The sequence below is a fragment of the Pipistrellus kuhlii genome, unplaced genomic scaffold (genome assembly GCF_014108245.1).
Source record: "Pipistrellus kuhlii isolate mPipKuh1 unplaced genomic scaffold, mPipKuh1.p scaffold_m20_p_14, whole genome shotgun sequence".
NCBI classification, from domain to species: Eukaryota; Metazoa; Chordata; class Mammalia; order Chiroptera; family Vespertilionidae; genus Pipistrellus; species Pipistrellus kuhlii.
Genome location: NW_023425449.1, coordinates 31,182,818 through 31,197,026, shown reverse-complemented (window position 1 = coordinate 31,197,026; position 14,209 = coordinate 31,182,818). Strand labels below are relative to the sequence as shown.

The window sequence follows — 14,209 nt, the reverse complement described above, 5'->3', positions numbered from 1 at the left end:
AGCCAAGTAAAAAGGTAAAATCGTTTTCTTTGTAACACTAATTTACAATGTGTGTGAACTCTAAAAAACTGAAAGTTTTAAAATTTCTGGTATTCTCTCACTTCAGTAAGGAAGCATTTTCCCTGCTGAAAGCAAAGCCTGCACATCTTTATAAGCAGAAGTTTTATCTGTTCAGGACCCACTCAGAAAAGGGTACCCTCTATGGTAGAAAGAATCTGTTGCAAAATTAATCCGAGTACTGGTTTTGCAGGATAGTTTGAAATCCTTTGAACTAAGTAAGGGGCCTCTAAAACTCATTGCATCAGTCCCCCAGCCATAAGGGAGAGCGGCCGTGTAAGCATGTTAGTCCCCTTACAGAATCCGCTATAGGCCATTAAAGTTGGCCATTTACCTGTATTAATGGGTTTATTCTGGAGTTCATTCAGTCTTCGCATTCGTTCTTCATTTTTCATTCTAATCTGGTCAATATTTATACTGGATACAGATTTCAAAGAGAGATCATCTGGTGGTACATTAGTAAGACTGTTATCCTGTAGTGAGAAAACAACTTCAGAAATGAAATGATCATTAACATGAAATATGTTCAGAATAGAAAGATGAATCAAAACACGTTCTTGCCCTTAAGTATACAGTGTGATTAACAAAATAAATGAAAAATCTAACATTTACATTCTAACTCGTGTTTATCCATGCAGGCTCAGACGAAGGTACTGTTTGTGATAACAGAAACACTGCTACACTGGAGCACAGTTACCATATAACCCAACAACTCTATTCCCAGGCATACACGCATACGAGGTGAGAGTATCAAACAATTCGTACACAGATGTTAAAAGCAGTATTCATAACGGACAAGTGGAAACAACCTAACTGTCCATCAGGTGTTGATTAAAAATGTAGAAATTAGACTATCCCTAAATTAAATTTTCATCAAAAAGGAATTAAGTCCTGACATACTATAATTTAAATGACCTTTGAAAGAAAAAAAAGCCAGTCACAAAAGATCATACTGTATGCTTTGCTCTGTGTGTGTGTGTGTGTGTATATATATATATATATATATATGTCATCTAATAACAGCATTTGTCATTTGGTCCAGGTTGTCTGCATGTTTTATGACCTGTGACCTTGGGCATGTTATCTGGCCAAACAGAGATGTCATCAATATAATAGGTTTTCCAATAAAAGGTATCACTTGCTTCCTCTGCCATCTCAGAATGCCTATATTCTGCGGGTGAAAGGAGGGAAGCTAGGGTAAGGAATTATTTATAGGGCAGAGATCCTGTGCCAAGTACTAGGCCTATACTTATAGCCACCCTAGGAGATAGGAAAATATTACTTCAAAGAAGCCAAGGCAATGAGTTCAATAACGTGCTCAGGGTCATCCAGCTATTTGGTGGTAGAGCCTAGATTCAGATCCATGTCCACCATATTACAGAGCAAGTACCGCTTATTTATTGGACCACACCAATTTAGCATGGGCCAGAACCCAGGCCTGCCTCCTAAACGGGGGGAAGAAAAGGGTGGGGGGCATTCCATACATACAGAGGCCAGGCCTTTCAATTTTCTCCTCCTGCGCTCCCGCGCAGAGGGCAGAAGAAGGGCGTCCTCTTCAAAGGCAGGATATGTCTCACCGTAGGCACCTGGAAGGACCACACGGGGAGAAGTACGTTTCAAATCTTTTCACTCCTCCGAACCAGGACTGTCTTATTAGCTTTAAATGTTCTTTACACACAGTAAAATACACCCACTATAAATGTACATAGCTCAGTGGTTTTTACAGAATTGTGCAGCTGTCATTAAAACATTTGTCACCTCAGAAAGTTCCCTGTGCTCGCTGCAATCACTCCCCACTCCTGCCTGCCCAGCCCAATGAAACAGTGGCCTGCTTTCACGCTTTCCTGAGACTCCACGTGAGTGTAATTATACAAAGTCTTCCACTTTGCAATGTGTTTGAGGTTCATCTATTTTGTAACATACCAGTAGCTGGCTCTTTTTCATCGTTGCATCACAAGTACTCTCATCATATGGATATGTCACATTTTGTCAGTGTATTCAGTTGGACATCTGAATTGTTTCTAATTGTCAAGCTATTACGATCTTTCATGAACATGTCTTTTTTGTGGTCATGTTTTCATTTCTTTGGAGTATTTCCCAGGAGTGAAACTGCTGGGTAACTTTATATTTAACCTTTTTGAGGAACTGCCAAACCATTTTCAAAAGTGGTTTCACCCATTTTACATTATAAGAAAGTCCTAGTTTCCCACATCTTCACCAACATTTGGTAGTCGGTCTTTTTTCTTTCCCAGTTACAGTTGGCACTCAATATCATATTCGTTTAAAATGTACAGCACAGTGGGTAGACATTTATACCAAGGAATATGATTGCTAAATGTTATGTATGGTAAGAGTACATTTAGTTTTGTACAGAATCACCACACTTTCTGGGAAAGCATCTGAACCATTGTGCATTCCCACCATCAAGGAGTGAGGGTTCCTGTTCTTCCACATCCTTGCCGGCATTTGGTGGTGTCCGTGTTGTCGATTTTGGCCATTCTAATAGGAAGTGGTATCTCATTGTTGTGTTAACTTGCATTTTCCTGATGACATGAAGTAGAGCATCTATTTATATGCTTATTTAATGAACTCTGTTTGGATCTCTTGCCCATCTTATTTAATTGGGTTGTTAAGAGTGATTTAGATATTTTGGATAGCACTTTTATTTCAAAGGTATCTTTTCCAAATATTGTTCCCCAGTCTGTGGATAGTCTTCTCATTCTCTTGACACTTTCACAGAACATTCATTTTTAATGAGGTCTAGTTATCTCTTTCATGGATTGTACTATTGTATCTAAGAAGTCATTGTTATACCCAAGTTCTTGTTAGTTTTTCTCCTGTTATCTTCTTGTTCTTTGGTTTTGCATTTTACATTTAGGTCTAAGGTCCATTTTAGTTTATTTTTGTAAAGGGTGTAAAGTCTACGTTTAGATTCGTTGCATGTAGATGTCCGGTTCTAGGCACCAATTGTGGAAAAGATTTTCTTTCCTCGGTTACACTGCCTTTGCTCTTTTGTGGACTATGCTTGTGTGGGTCTGTCCCATTGATCTCTTTGTCTCTCCTTCTGCCAGTACCATGACTGTATCTTTACAGGACATCCTGAAGTCCGGTAGTGTTAACCCTCCACTTCGTTCTTCAGTGTGGTGCTGCCTCTTTTTGGTGTACAGGTCTTTTGCTTTCTTTGTTAAATTTATTTCTAGGTATTTTATTTTATTTTTTGTTGCAATTGTAAATGGAATTTTCTTCATTTCTCTTTCTCATAGTTCATTGCCTGTACTCTATAGAAACACCACAGACTTTTGTATACTGATTTTTGTGTCCTGCCATTTACTTACGGTTGATTTCTAGTTTCATACCATCATGCTGAAGGGAGATGCTTGGTATGATTTCAGTCTTAAATTTATTGAGGCTCGTTGTATCTCAACATATGGTCACATCCTTGAGAATGTTTCATGTGCACTTTAGTATTTAGTAAGCTGATAACCAGATGTCTCTTTTGCACTCAGTAAATAGTGCTTAGCATACAATTGTTTTCTTTTACATGCTCTGTGTGCAGGGTTTGAGCCCATGCAGTGGGAGTCTCTTTATGTGAGAGTTCTGGTGCCAGCCAAGCCTTCCCTTCAGGTAGATCATTGTGGAGCTGGCTGGAGGGGACTCTGCAGAAAACCATGTTCAGCCATTTATGCCTGGTGTGGGGGGCATATGGTGGGAGCTACCAAATGATCTGCCTGTAGTTGCTACTTATGCTAGGATTGGAGGTGCTTGGGAGAGACTATGCTGTGATTCAAGGCTGGCACCAGACTGGGGACCCTCGGTTGGCACCATGATGTGAGTTGAGGCCAGCCACCACTGTCAGTCCTGTGGCTGCTAGTTTAAGCTACATTACAGGCTGGCTGCAGCTTCTGCCAACCTTAGCAAGAAGTACAGGCCACACGGAGGCCAGCTGTTGCACTCCTGGGTTTTGTGTACCTTTGTAAGACTTGAGGAGAATCCGCAGTGAAAGCTGGGAGAGGTCACTGTTACAGGCTCCAGCAGGTTGGGTGGGGCGAACGGTACTACCAGGTTAATGGAGAGCTCAGGCTGGAGGAACGCTCAGCAAACAATGGTGCTTGCCCACACTTCCTTCCCCAGACAGAGCTGCCTTCACCTCGTCCCTCCTGCCCTCATCCTAAAGCGAGGAGTTCAGAATGTGGGAGGAAGCAAGCACAGCCTTTACCTACTTCACCATTTTGACAGGAAGTCCTTCCTCTGACTTCTAAATTATTCTGATCTGGAAAGCATTGTAAATCACACTTGATGATTACTTACTACGAGTGAAGTATTTTTAAAATATTTAAAGGAAATATAAATGTTTAAATTTTTAACAAATAGCTTGGTAAGATAAATATACTCACCAATAAAAGCACTATCAGATTCCAATAATGAATTTTTTAAGAAATCGTTAGCGTTATCTCTGGGCTAAAAGAAACACCATATGTTAATTAGTATTTTTGTTAGTCCCATGTGAAAAAAAAACATTTTACTAAGAGGCATAAGTGTCTGCAAAATAGAATAGAGAAAGGTAGGACTAGCTGCTTTCCTCTTATACTGCATTCCAATGCCCAGAAAATATGGGAGGAAAGAGGGGATTTTATTAAGAGTTATATTACTGCTGATAAAAATAGAGTATATTATAAATCTAAGTCATTGATGAGATTCTGTATAGTGCACAATTTCCTCCATGCTGGGAAGCGGAGATGCAAAAATGAGTATGAGTGTCTGCTCTGCAGTAGATCTCATAGTCCTGGAGAGACAGGCCCTCAGACAATGGCAGTTTCCAGAGGGACATCGAGTAGGGTAAAAAAAAAAAAGTTACACTAGGGTTTGGTTTGTAATGAGCTCTCAATGTGAGAGGTGACTTCACCTTCTCACCAGATTTCTAGGATGTGCTGCATCACTCCCATGAAGAGCTGTCGTTTTTATAAGGAAACAAATTCAAATCCCCTTTTTAATACCCATTGTCTCTGACTGCTTTCTAGCTGATAACAGCATCCAATATTTACCATGTGTTCTGAACCAGCTGTTCTTAAGTACACATACTCCCCAACCTCCATCACAGTCCTCTCATAACTGAACCTCTCCATATTCATCCCGTATCTTTTATAATCCAGTTTCTAGGAAAAAGATCTGAAAATTTATGAGCTTTTTTGTAAAAAGCCAAGACTGACAAAATATGACATTTTAACCAAAATTCTAAACGTTAAATTTCAGTATCTTTTCACGGAGAAATGTGGTCACCTCAGAGAGAGACCAGCAGACCTGCAGTGTCCAGGAAGCGGTGTCGGTACGTTTCAGGCCGCACGGCACCGGGAACAGGAGCTCCAGGGTTCAAACCTGGGCTTTACTGCTGCCTGGCTGTGATCTTGCACAGCACAGGGAGGTGCAGAGTGTGCTGTGGTAGCTGTTAGCCACTGTCATTGTTACCATCACCACCAGTTAAAACCAAGCACCCGCAGCTACTTCCTGGGCAACTGTGAACACGGCAAGGGTTTTACTTTCATAACCTGAAAGCGAGGATAATGCTACTGTACCATTTCCAACCTCCATCTTTTTTCTTGAATTCTGGCTCTTTACTTGCAAGCTCCAACGGCTTGTCTAAAATGCATCTCAAGCCTACCATATCCAAATCTAAGTTCTTGATTTTTCTCCCACCCCTACATTTTTTTACTCCCGTTTCTCAGTCTCTGTAATAGCAACTCGCAGCCAAAAAACCCTGAAGCCCATCTCTGACTCCTCTCATACCCTACGTCCAACCTGTCAAAAATCCTCTCAGATCTCCTTTCAAAGTGAGTCCAATCACTTCCCCTGCTCCAGCCCAGGCTATGTCACCTGACCTCTCACCCAGATGACAGTAGTAGCTTCCTGTCCCCTTGTCTATTCTCAGTGAAGAGTCGTAAGTGATCAGGGTAAAACATGAAATAAATCACATCACTCTTTTGCTCAAAAACTTTGGAAACTTCTCAACATATTCACCATGTAAAAGGCAAAACCCCATGTCAGCCTGTGAGGCCCTGCAGTCCAGCCAGCCCCTGGACTCGGACGCTCAAGCCTTCCTGGTCTCTTCCCTGCTCCGGCCCACACCAGGCCCCCACCGCTGGGCCCCTGCTTCCTCTGTCCCACTCCCCGACGTCCTTATTGGAATGTTACTTCCTCTATTTCAAATCGTAAACTGCCTCACCCAGGACTCCCAGCTGTCACTCTCCAGAACCCCACAATTCCAAAATTCTCTCTCTCTCTCTCTCCCTCGGACCAGAAGGTAAGCCTTCAGAGGGCGGGGAGTTTTGTTTTGTTCACTCCTGTACTCCAGCACCGAGAACAGTATCTGGTCGATAATAAGTATTCAATAAACATTTGTTCAGTGAGATGGCTCATCCCTAACTTTTTCTTCACTGTTTGCACAGATGTCACCTCCTGGGGATAAGAGTGACCCCCTTACCTTGCCTCTTCTTTATAGGCCAACCACTATGGCAGACACTGATCCCTCTGTGCTTGCAAATATTAATGAATTTAATACTTACAGCACCTGCCTCTGAGGGTGGATGTAAGTAAAACTTGCCTGAAGTCACAGTTAAAACCTAACTTGAACAAGCTCTAGTCTAAGCCTGTGGTCAGCAAACTGCGGCTCGCGAGCCACATGTAGCTCTTGGAAGAAATTTTAAAAATTTGGCTCTCAAAAAAAATTTCAATTGTTGTACTGTTGATATTCGGCTCTGTTGACAAATGAATTTGCCAAGCAAATCTCTAGCTACCCAATGCACTGATGAAACAAGATTTAAAATTCTTAATTCAATTTTCCCAAAAGTTCAAAATTGGAATACTTCTCATATTCCTAAAAAAAAAAAACGCTTGAAAAATTAGAACTGGTTTCTTACCATTCTGTGATCTTGTACTTGATCTCTTGGGACGGCATCCAAGTCTACTGTAGCCGATGGGGAAGAAAAAAACAAAAGGTTAAAAAGCATTTGAAAAGTAAAATAAATTTTAGAATATCTTTTGTGACTCTGTACTGGAAATTACTTGTCAACCATCACATTACAAACTGCTTTTAAGATATTACTTATCAATAAATACAGTCCAGCATTCATTCTAGTTGGGTAAAATTCTCCTATTCCCAATAAATATGAAAAGTAAAATCATTGTGCACTTAGAGCTGATGCCTATAGGAAAAGAAAACAAGGCGGGATTCTCCACCATCTTCCCATAATCCTACAATCTGTGGAAATTTGTTGAGTGGGCTTCCTCACATGTATCTGAAGGAAGCTAACCTGGTCCCGGGGGGAAGGTTTTGGATCCGTATCCCCAAGGCCCCTCCAGTTTAACCGGCATTCCCACGTGCCTCTGAATGTTTATCAGAAGCTGGGGTGGTTGCTGTGGGGATGGAGACCTCCAGTACCAAAATGCACCTGCATCTACCTGGAGACTACTTTTGGGTCTCCTAAAGAAAATTCCACTAAAATGGATATAAAAGTTGAAGAATGTACTTCTCTCCCCGGAGACTGGCTCACTATCATAGAATTTGGGTTATTCTGCTATCAATGGATGATAGCAGAAGAGCCTGAACTGAAACCACTTTAAAATTCTGTATCAGATGGAGGAGAAACTACCCCTAGATCAACTGTTACCCGAGTCCTGACCAGTGATACGGGCCTGAAGTGTGGCACCTCGTACTCCTGTGAGTCTCACACAGTTAAAGGTTCCTCAGATGTGCAGCCTGCCAAGTAGGGTCTGAAGTTTTCCTAAATACACTTCCTCCTATTCTTGTTTCCTGGATGCTGCACTTTTATGACTCATTTCCCATGGCTATCCTCCAAGGCCCAAAGGCTGGTGCAATATGTGCTGGGGTCATGCAGTCACCCATCTCGTCATGCGGTCACATCGATGCTCTGAAGCAGCCTGCTCCACTGCCTCCAGGTGCCCAACCACCATCACCCCGTTACACTCCAAGGGACCCCGGATTTCTCCTTCGCAGCATTCATCATCCTTACACTTTTTAGCATCTACTTCTCCAACAGTATAAGCCAATGCTCTACCAACTTAATACCATATCAAAATTTAAAAGATGCACACAGTAGAGAAACGCCCCATAGGGAAGGCACTGATGTGTTTGCCCAGCATGCCTTCCCTTGGGTCCTAGTCCCTGTGTCACATGGCCTCATCCAGGCACCAGTCCTGGTTCTAGCGCGTGGCTAGGCCCCGCTCAGGCATGGATGGAGGGAATTCCTCACCCCAACCAAGCCAAGCAGACCGTTCCTGGGTCTAAAAGCTGAAAGGGTCTGTGGTCGTGGAGTTGCCAGTAGGAGGAGCCTTCCTTGGACAAAATGAACACAAAAGATGGAGAAAGAAAGCCTCAATAAAACCCGTTTGTCCTATGGAAGCAATAATTCTCTCTTACCTTGAGCACCTTCCTGCATTTTTATTCTGTTCAGTCTCTTCTGCTGCGCTCTCAGCAGGGCTTGCTGCTGGATCTCTAAGGTGTACTGATCTCTTGGAGGATCCGGGTACATAAGTTTCAGATCCGCACGTGTTACTGAATCTGTCCCCAAAAATAAGTTATAAAACTGTGTTTAAAATCTTCACTGTAACATGAGTAGCCTTAATTTCAAAATCAAGGGACAATATAAATAGTGGGAAATCATCATAATTAACACAAAACTAATATCTATATATATAAAAGCCTATGTGTGTCTGAACAACCAGTTGCTATGATGTGTACTGACCACCAGGGGGCAGATGCTCAATGCAGGTGGTCAGTACACTCCCACAGTGGGATTACCACTCAGCTGACTGACAGGCACAGGGCTCATGGCTGGCAAGCATGAGCCTCACCCACCTCCGCAGCTGTGCTATAGAGCGGCAGGGGCAGGTACCATGGGGGCCGGGATGAGCGGGAACGGGGTTGGGCTCCTCCCCGGCTGCCTGCTGCTTCATGCATTACTACATCCCAGGCCTGCGGGGATCAGGCCGAAACTGGCAATCCGACATCCTCTGCGGGGTCCTTGCTTGTGAGGGTGCAGGCCAGACCCTATGGTGCATGTGCACCAGGCCTCTAGTTCTTTAAATAAATTCCTTTCACAAACATAACATTATAAGGGAGCTGCCCAGAACGAGCAGCAGCTTAATGTATTTATTCCCTATTCCTACCACCCCATGCCCTCCAGATGCCCAAGGCAGATGGCAGGGTAACTGCACAGATACATCCCACAGTGAGTCATCAGCTAAAACTCAGGCAGCCGTGAGGCAGTGTAATCACAGCTGATCCCTGTAATATACTGGGAACATGAAAATATGTTATTGGCCAATTAACCTTTTATCCCTTGCAAATAAAATGTAGGAAGCAAGATAAAAGACTGGCTAGCCGAAACCGGTTTGGCTCAGTGGATAGAGCGTCAGCCTGCAGATTGAAAGGTCCCAGGTTCCATTCCGGTCAAGGGCATGTACCTTGGTTGTGGGCACATCCCCAGTAGGGGGTGTGCAAGAGGCAGCTGATCGATGTTTCTCTCTCATCGATGTTCCTAACTCTCTATCCCTCTCTTGCTCTCTGTAAAAAAATCAAAATATATTTAGAAAAAAAAAAAAAAAAGCAAACTGGCTAGAACTCTAGGAGAAATGTCACTATGGGAGGAAATAACAGTTTAAGAATTTACTTTTGCCACAAATTCAAGAGTATCAATTTATCAGAATGAAAATGTTGAACATTAATTTTTTAAATCTTGAGAATAAAAATAGTCCATGTATTTTAAAAGCCTTGAAAATATTCCCTTTGACCTTCTAAATAATACCATTAGGATATAATTTAAAGAAATTATCCTAAATATGTAAAAAGCTCTATGATCAGAAATAGTCAAAATAATAGTGAAAAATGCAAAGCACGTTGAATATTTAATAATTAAAAATGTCTGAAACCGGTTTTGCTCTGCGATAGAGCGTCGGTCTGCGGACTGAAGGGTCCCGGGTTCGATTCCGGTCAAGGGCATGTACGTTGATTGCAGGCACATCCCCGGTAGGGGGTGTGCAAGAGGCAGCTGGTCAATGTTTCTCTCTCATTGACGTTTCTAGCTCTCTCTCTCTCCCCCTTCCTCTCTGTAAAAAATCAAAAAAAATTTTTTTTTTAATTAAAAATGGTAAGGGCAAAGCTAACAGGAGAGACCCTGGAGACACATACTTGTTGGACTGGACCCTGACTTCACCACCTCTAGACTGTTTCCTCTCTGAAAATGAGGTAACAACTAAGCCACATGGTAAGAACTGGATGTAATAATTTAAGGAAATAAATGGCTGCTTTATGGTTTAAACCTTTCTGATCTCAAGATCTCTTTATATTCTTAAAAATTGAGGACCCAATGTCTGTCTGTCTCTGTCTCACACACATACATCATCTTAGCTTCAGAGCAATGAAGTCATCGCATGCCATTAACTCTGGAAAACCTATACACGTGTGAGAGAATAAAAGTGATATAGACAATATCTTAGTTTTATAAAAGTAGTTTTGACCTCACAAGTTCCCTAACCATACTGTGAGACCTCTGGATGACACAATCCTGGAATATAGTAAATAAGCAATAAATGTTAAGCTAAATAACTGTGGTATATGTACTTGATGACACTGTAAATCTAAGAAAGAAAAAAAGGGAGAGAAACATCAATGATGAGAGAGAATCATTGATTGGCTGCTTCCTGCAGCCCCCTATTGGGGTTTGAGCCTGCAACCCGGGCATGTGCCCTTGATCGGAATTCAGTCTGCAGGTGGATGCTCTAGCCACTGAGTCAAACAAGCTAGGGCAATTATATCTTGTTTTTCTTTTCCTTTTTTTCTTTTAGGTTCCGAAAATAAAGATTAGAAAACCTCTGTAAAATGATTTTTCCCTTCTTTTATCTTTCTGTATTCAAATTTTTCTAGAATAGATATTACTTTTAAAAATAAGAAAACGTTGCCGAAACCGGTTTGGCTCAGTGGTAGAGCGTCGGTCTGTGGACTGAAAGATCCCAAGTTCGATTCTGGTCAAGGACATGTACGTTGGTTGCAGGCACATCCCTGGTAGGGGTTGTGCAAGAGGCAGCTGGTCGATGTTTCTCTCTCGTCGACGTTTCTAGCTCTCTATCTCTCTCCCTTCCTCTCTGTAAAAAATCAATAAAATATATATTTTTTAAAATAAATAAGAAAAAGTTTAAATTCTGGTTCATCAGAACACACATCCAATGATTTGTCTCCTCGACTCAAACACTGTTGGAAGCGCCTAAAGAAATATCACATATAACATGTTTTGGTTCCTCTAAGCATCTTCAGTCCCCGGGCCTCTGTGTACCTGGGCTATGCTACTTCCCTAATAAGCTTTCTCTCCTCCTCCTCCATCAAACCTCCTCTACCCGCCGCCTCTAAACATCCTACATTCCCTCCTGTGCACTCAGACCCTGCTCTCCTCCTCCTCCATCAAACCTCCTCTACCCGCCGCCTCTAAACATCCTACATTCCCTCCTGTACACTCAGACCCTGCTCTCTCCAACAACCACTCCCTCCCTCTCCTGCTTCTGAACCCCTTCCTCCTGTAACAACTCTACATCCTCCTCTCCTCCTTCCCAGCCAAGCTTCCTCCGTGGCCTGTTTTATTTAACTGTTTCCAGCACTTTGCCTCCTGCTCAGTCCTCACCCCCAAGTCGGTTGGCTTCCAAAGAAAAGATGTAGCTGAAGTCACCAATCGCCTTGGATCCAACTGGAACTTTCCAGTTCATCGGTAGGCAATGCCTTCTCTGATACACTCTTCCCTCAGCTCTCAGGATGTCCTGCTCCGGCTTGTTCCTTCTCAGTCTCTTTCCTAAGCTCATCTTGCTCTGTCCACCCTCCATGAAACCCCAGGGGCCATTCCTCACCCTTTCTGTGCCATCTGATCCACCACTGAGGCTGGACCAGCTGTTAGGCCAAGGCCAAGCTTCAGTCTGGTAAAATGGAGCACCAAGGCACATAGAAGTGTGACTCGCTTACAACAGGTCATGGATACAAACGTGTCTAAAGATCACTGGAGATGGGCAGAACACTCTGTGTCTTTACAATGCAGCCTTCTACACACCTCTGTCTTTCAGCTCATTAAAGTCCTGAATGTTCTGCCACGTCGCCGAGTCCAAGCCCCTCGGCGACGGCCTTCTGACGGGAGCCTGCACCCGGTGCCGCGCCATGTCAAACACGTCCATGGGGCTCCTCTCTCTCCTCCTGCGAGAGACAAACGTATGAATACTGATTTACGGCAGGAAAACCTGAGTGCGCATTTCATTCAAGCAACCTGGCATCTTTCACCAGAGTTGATTATAAACATATTCTAATACCTGTTACTTCAGTCCCTCATTAAAAAAATAAGGTATTTATAAAGTCATTGTTTATAATCTTCCAAAATACTCAGGTGCAAAGTACTTTATTCTAAGAGTAAAATGATTTAGCTTCACCTTAAAATGTTCATGGCGCATAAAAATCAGTCTTTGAAGTCAGAGAAACCAAGATTCAAAGACCTGCTCCACTATTTGTTAGCAGTTTGACCTTGATTTCAGCATCTATAAGATGCAGATAGTATCTTCCCCTTTTAGTCTTAAGAGTATGAGAACTAAGTGAAATTATATCCTGTAAAGTACCCAGCATACTTGACAACAGGCATGTAATAAATGTAAACTTTCCTCCAGCCTAAAATAGAAATTATACAGAAAAAGATGGTATTAATATGCTGCCCCATTACAACGTTTATTATCCACAGTCCCCACTAATTTTACAATAGGCTTTCAGGAAGCTTCAGACCCAGTTAGTTACTCAATACTCCATTCGCAGGGAATATAACAGGAGGTGGCGCAGGAAGGGAGTCTCCCACTCTGGCTTTGGAGGAAGAGGGTGACTTGAGAGGACAAGGATGAGAGGTGGCACTAGCCCAGCTACTTCCCTCAGCACGAGGCAGACCTCTCTAGCTCTGAAAATGCAGCTCCAGGCTGGAGGGGTCAGAGAGCTGGCCGGATTCGGTCTTCATTTCTTGATGCCCTAAGTCTTCCCTGGGCCCAGGCAGGGGAATAGCGGGATCCCCACAGGCAACACCCCTGCTCTCCGAGTTTCCTTTCAGGGGACGGATTCACAGGACCGCAAACTACTTGGTCAAGGCTGACACAGACCTCTAATAGTAAACTACCCAGGATGTCAAGAACTGCAGTGGAGGCTCATTAAAATGTAAAACAAAAATAAATACTAAATCTAGAAGGCCATTAAAATACATAAGTCCTGCCCTGGCCAGTCTGGCCCACAGACCACAGAATCTTGGGTTTGATTCCCAGTCAAAGGCATGTATCTCAGTCACAAGTTCCATCCCCAGCCCTGGGGGTGTGTGAGGGAGGCAACAAATCAATGTGTCTCTCTCACATCAATGTTTCTCTCTTTCTCCCTCTCCTCCCCTCCCCCTTCCACTCTCTAAAAATCAATGGAAAAAATATCCTCGGTGAGTATTTTTTTTAAAAAGGTGTACAGAAGTTCTAGCTAATTACATTAATGTTAGTAGTAAAAGAGGCTGCTAACCCTATTAAACAGTTCATGGTTAGGGAGAGTATTTCTGGTTTTCCTTAAAGAAATGCTACTTCTTTCTTCTTTTTCTTTCCTTTCTTCTTCCTCCTCTCAACTCTTATGTCAATACCACCACCATAAATATGTTATTGGCAGTACAACAGGACAGTTACAATGCTCAATTTAAATATTTAATATACAGTTAAATATCTACTAAATAGCCCATATTTTAATGAATTAACTCCATAATTGTGGATAAAAATTTATGAATGCAGCTTGACATGAAATTGAAAAAAGTGTATCAAAAGCATATTAATTTTAAAAGGACCTATTTTGTTAAAAGAAAAAAGAAAAAACCTACTATAGCCCTGACTGGTTTGGCTCGGTGGATAGAGCGTTGGCCTGTGGAGTGAAGGGTCCCGAGTTCAATTCCAGTCAAGGGCATGTGCCTTGATTGCGACACATCCCCAATGGGAGATGTGTAGGAGGTAGCTGATCGATGTTTCTCTCCCATCGATGTTTCTGACTATCCCTCTCCCTCTCTTTAAAAAAATCAATATATTAAAAAAAAATACCTACTGTATACAAATAGAC

General features: G+C 42.5%; 1 protein-coding gene across 7 annotated transcripts in view; it reads right to left on the bottom strand.

Moving 5' to 3' along the window:
• Window positions 1-14,209, bottom strand: part of CSPP1 (centrosome and spindle pole associated protein 1) — an 81,647-nt gene that overhangs the window by 1,974 nt on the left and 65,464 nt on the right. For all 7 annotated transcript variants that reach the window (XR_006741586.1, XM_045581460.1, XM_045581462.1 and 4 more), the window contains 6 exons: window positions 12,159-12,298; window positions 8,489-8,629; window positions 6,969-7,015; window positions 4,452-4,515; window positions 1,546-1,643; window positions 392-530 (listed from right to left, as the gene is read on the bottom strand). Coding sequence is in view for 6 of the 7 variants with exons in the window: in XM_045581460.1 (XP_045437416.1) it covers window positions 392-530; window positions 1,546-1,643; window positions 4,452-4,515; window positions 6,969-7,015; window positions 8,489-8,629; window positions 12,159-12,298 (629 nt within the window). In the remaining variant the exon portion in view is untranslated. The remainder of the gene's footprint in view (window positions 1-391; window positions 531-1,545; window positions 1,644-4,451; window positions 4,516-6,968; window positions 7,016-8,488; window positions 8,630-12,158; window positions 12,299-14,209) is intronic.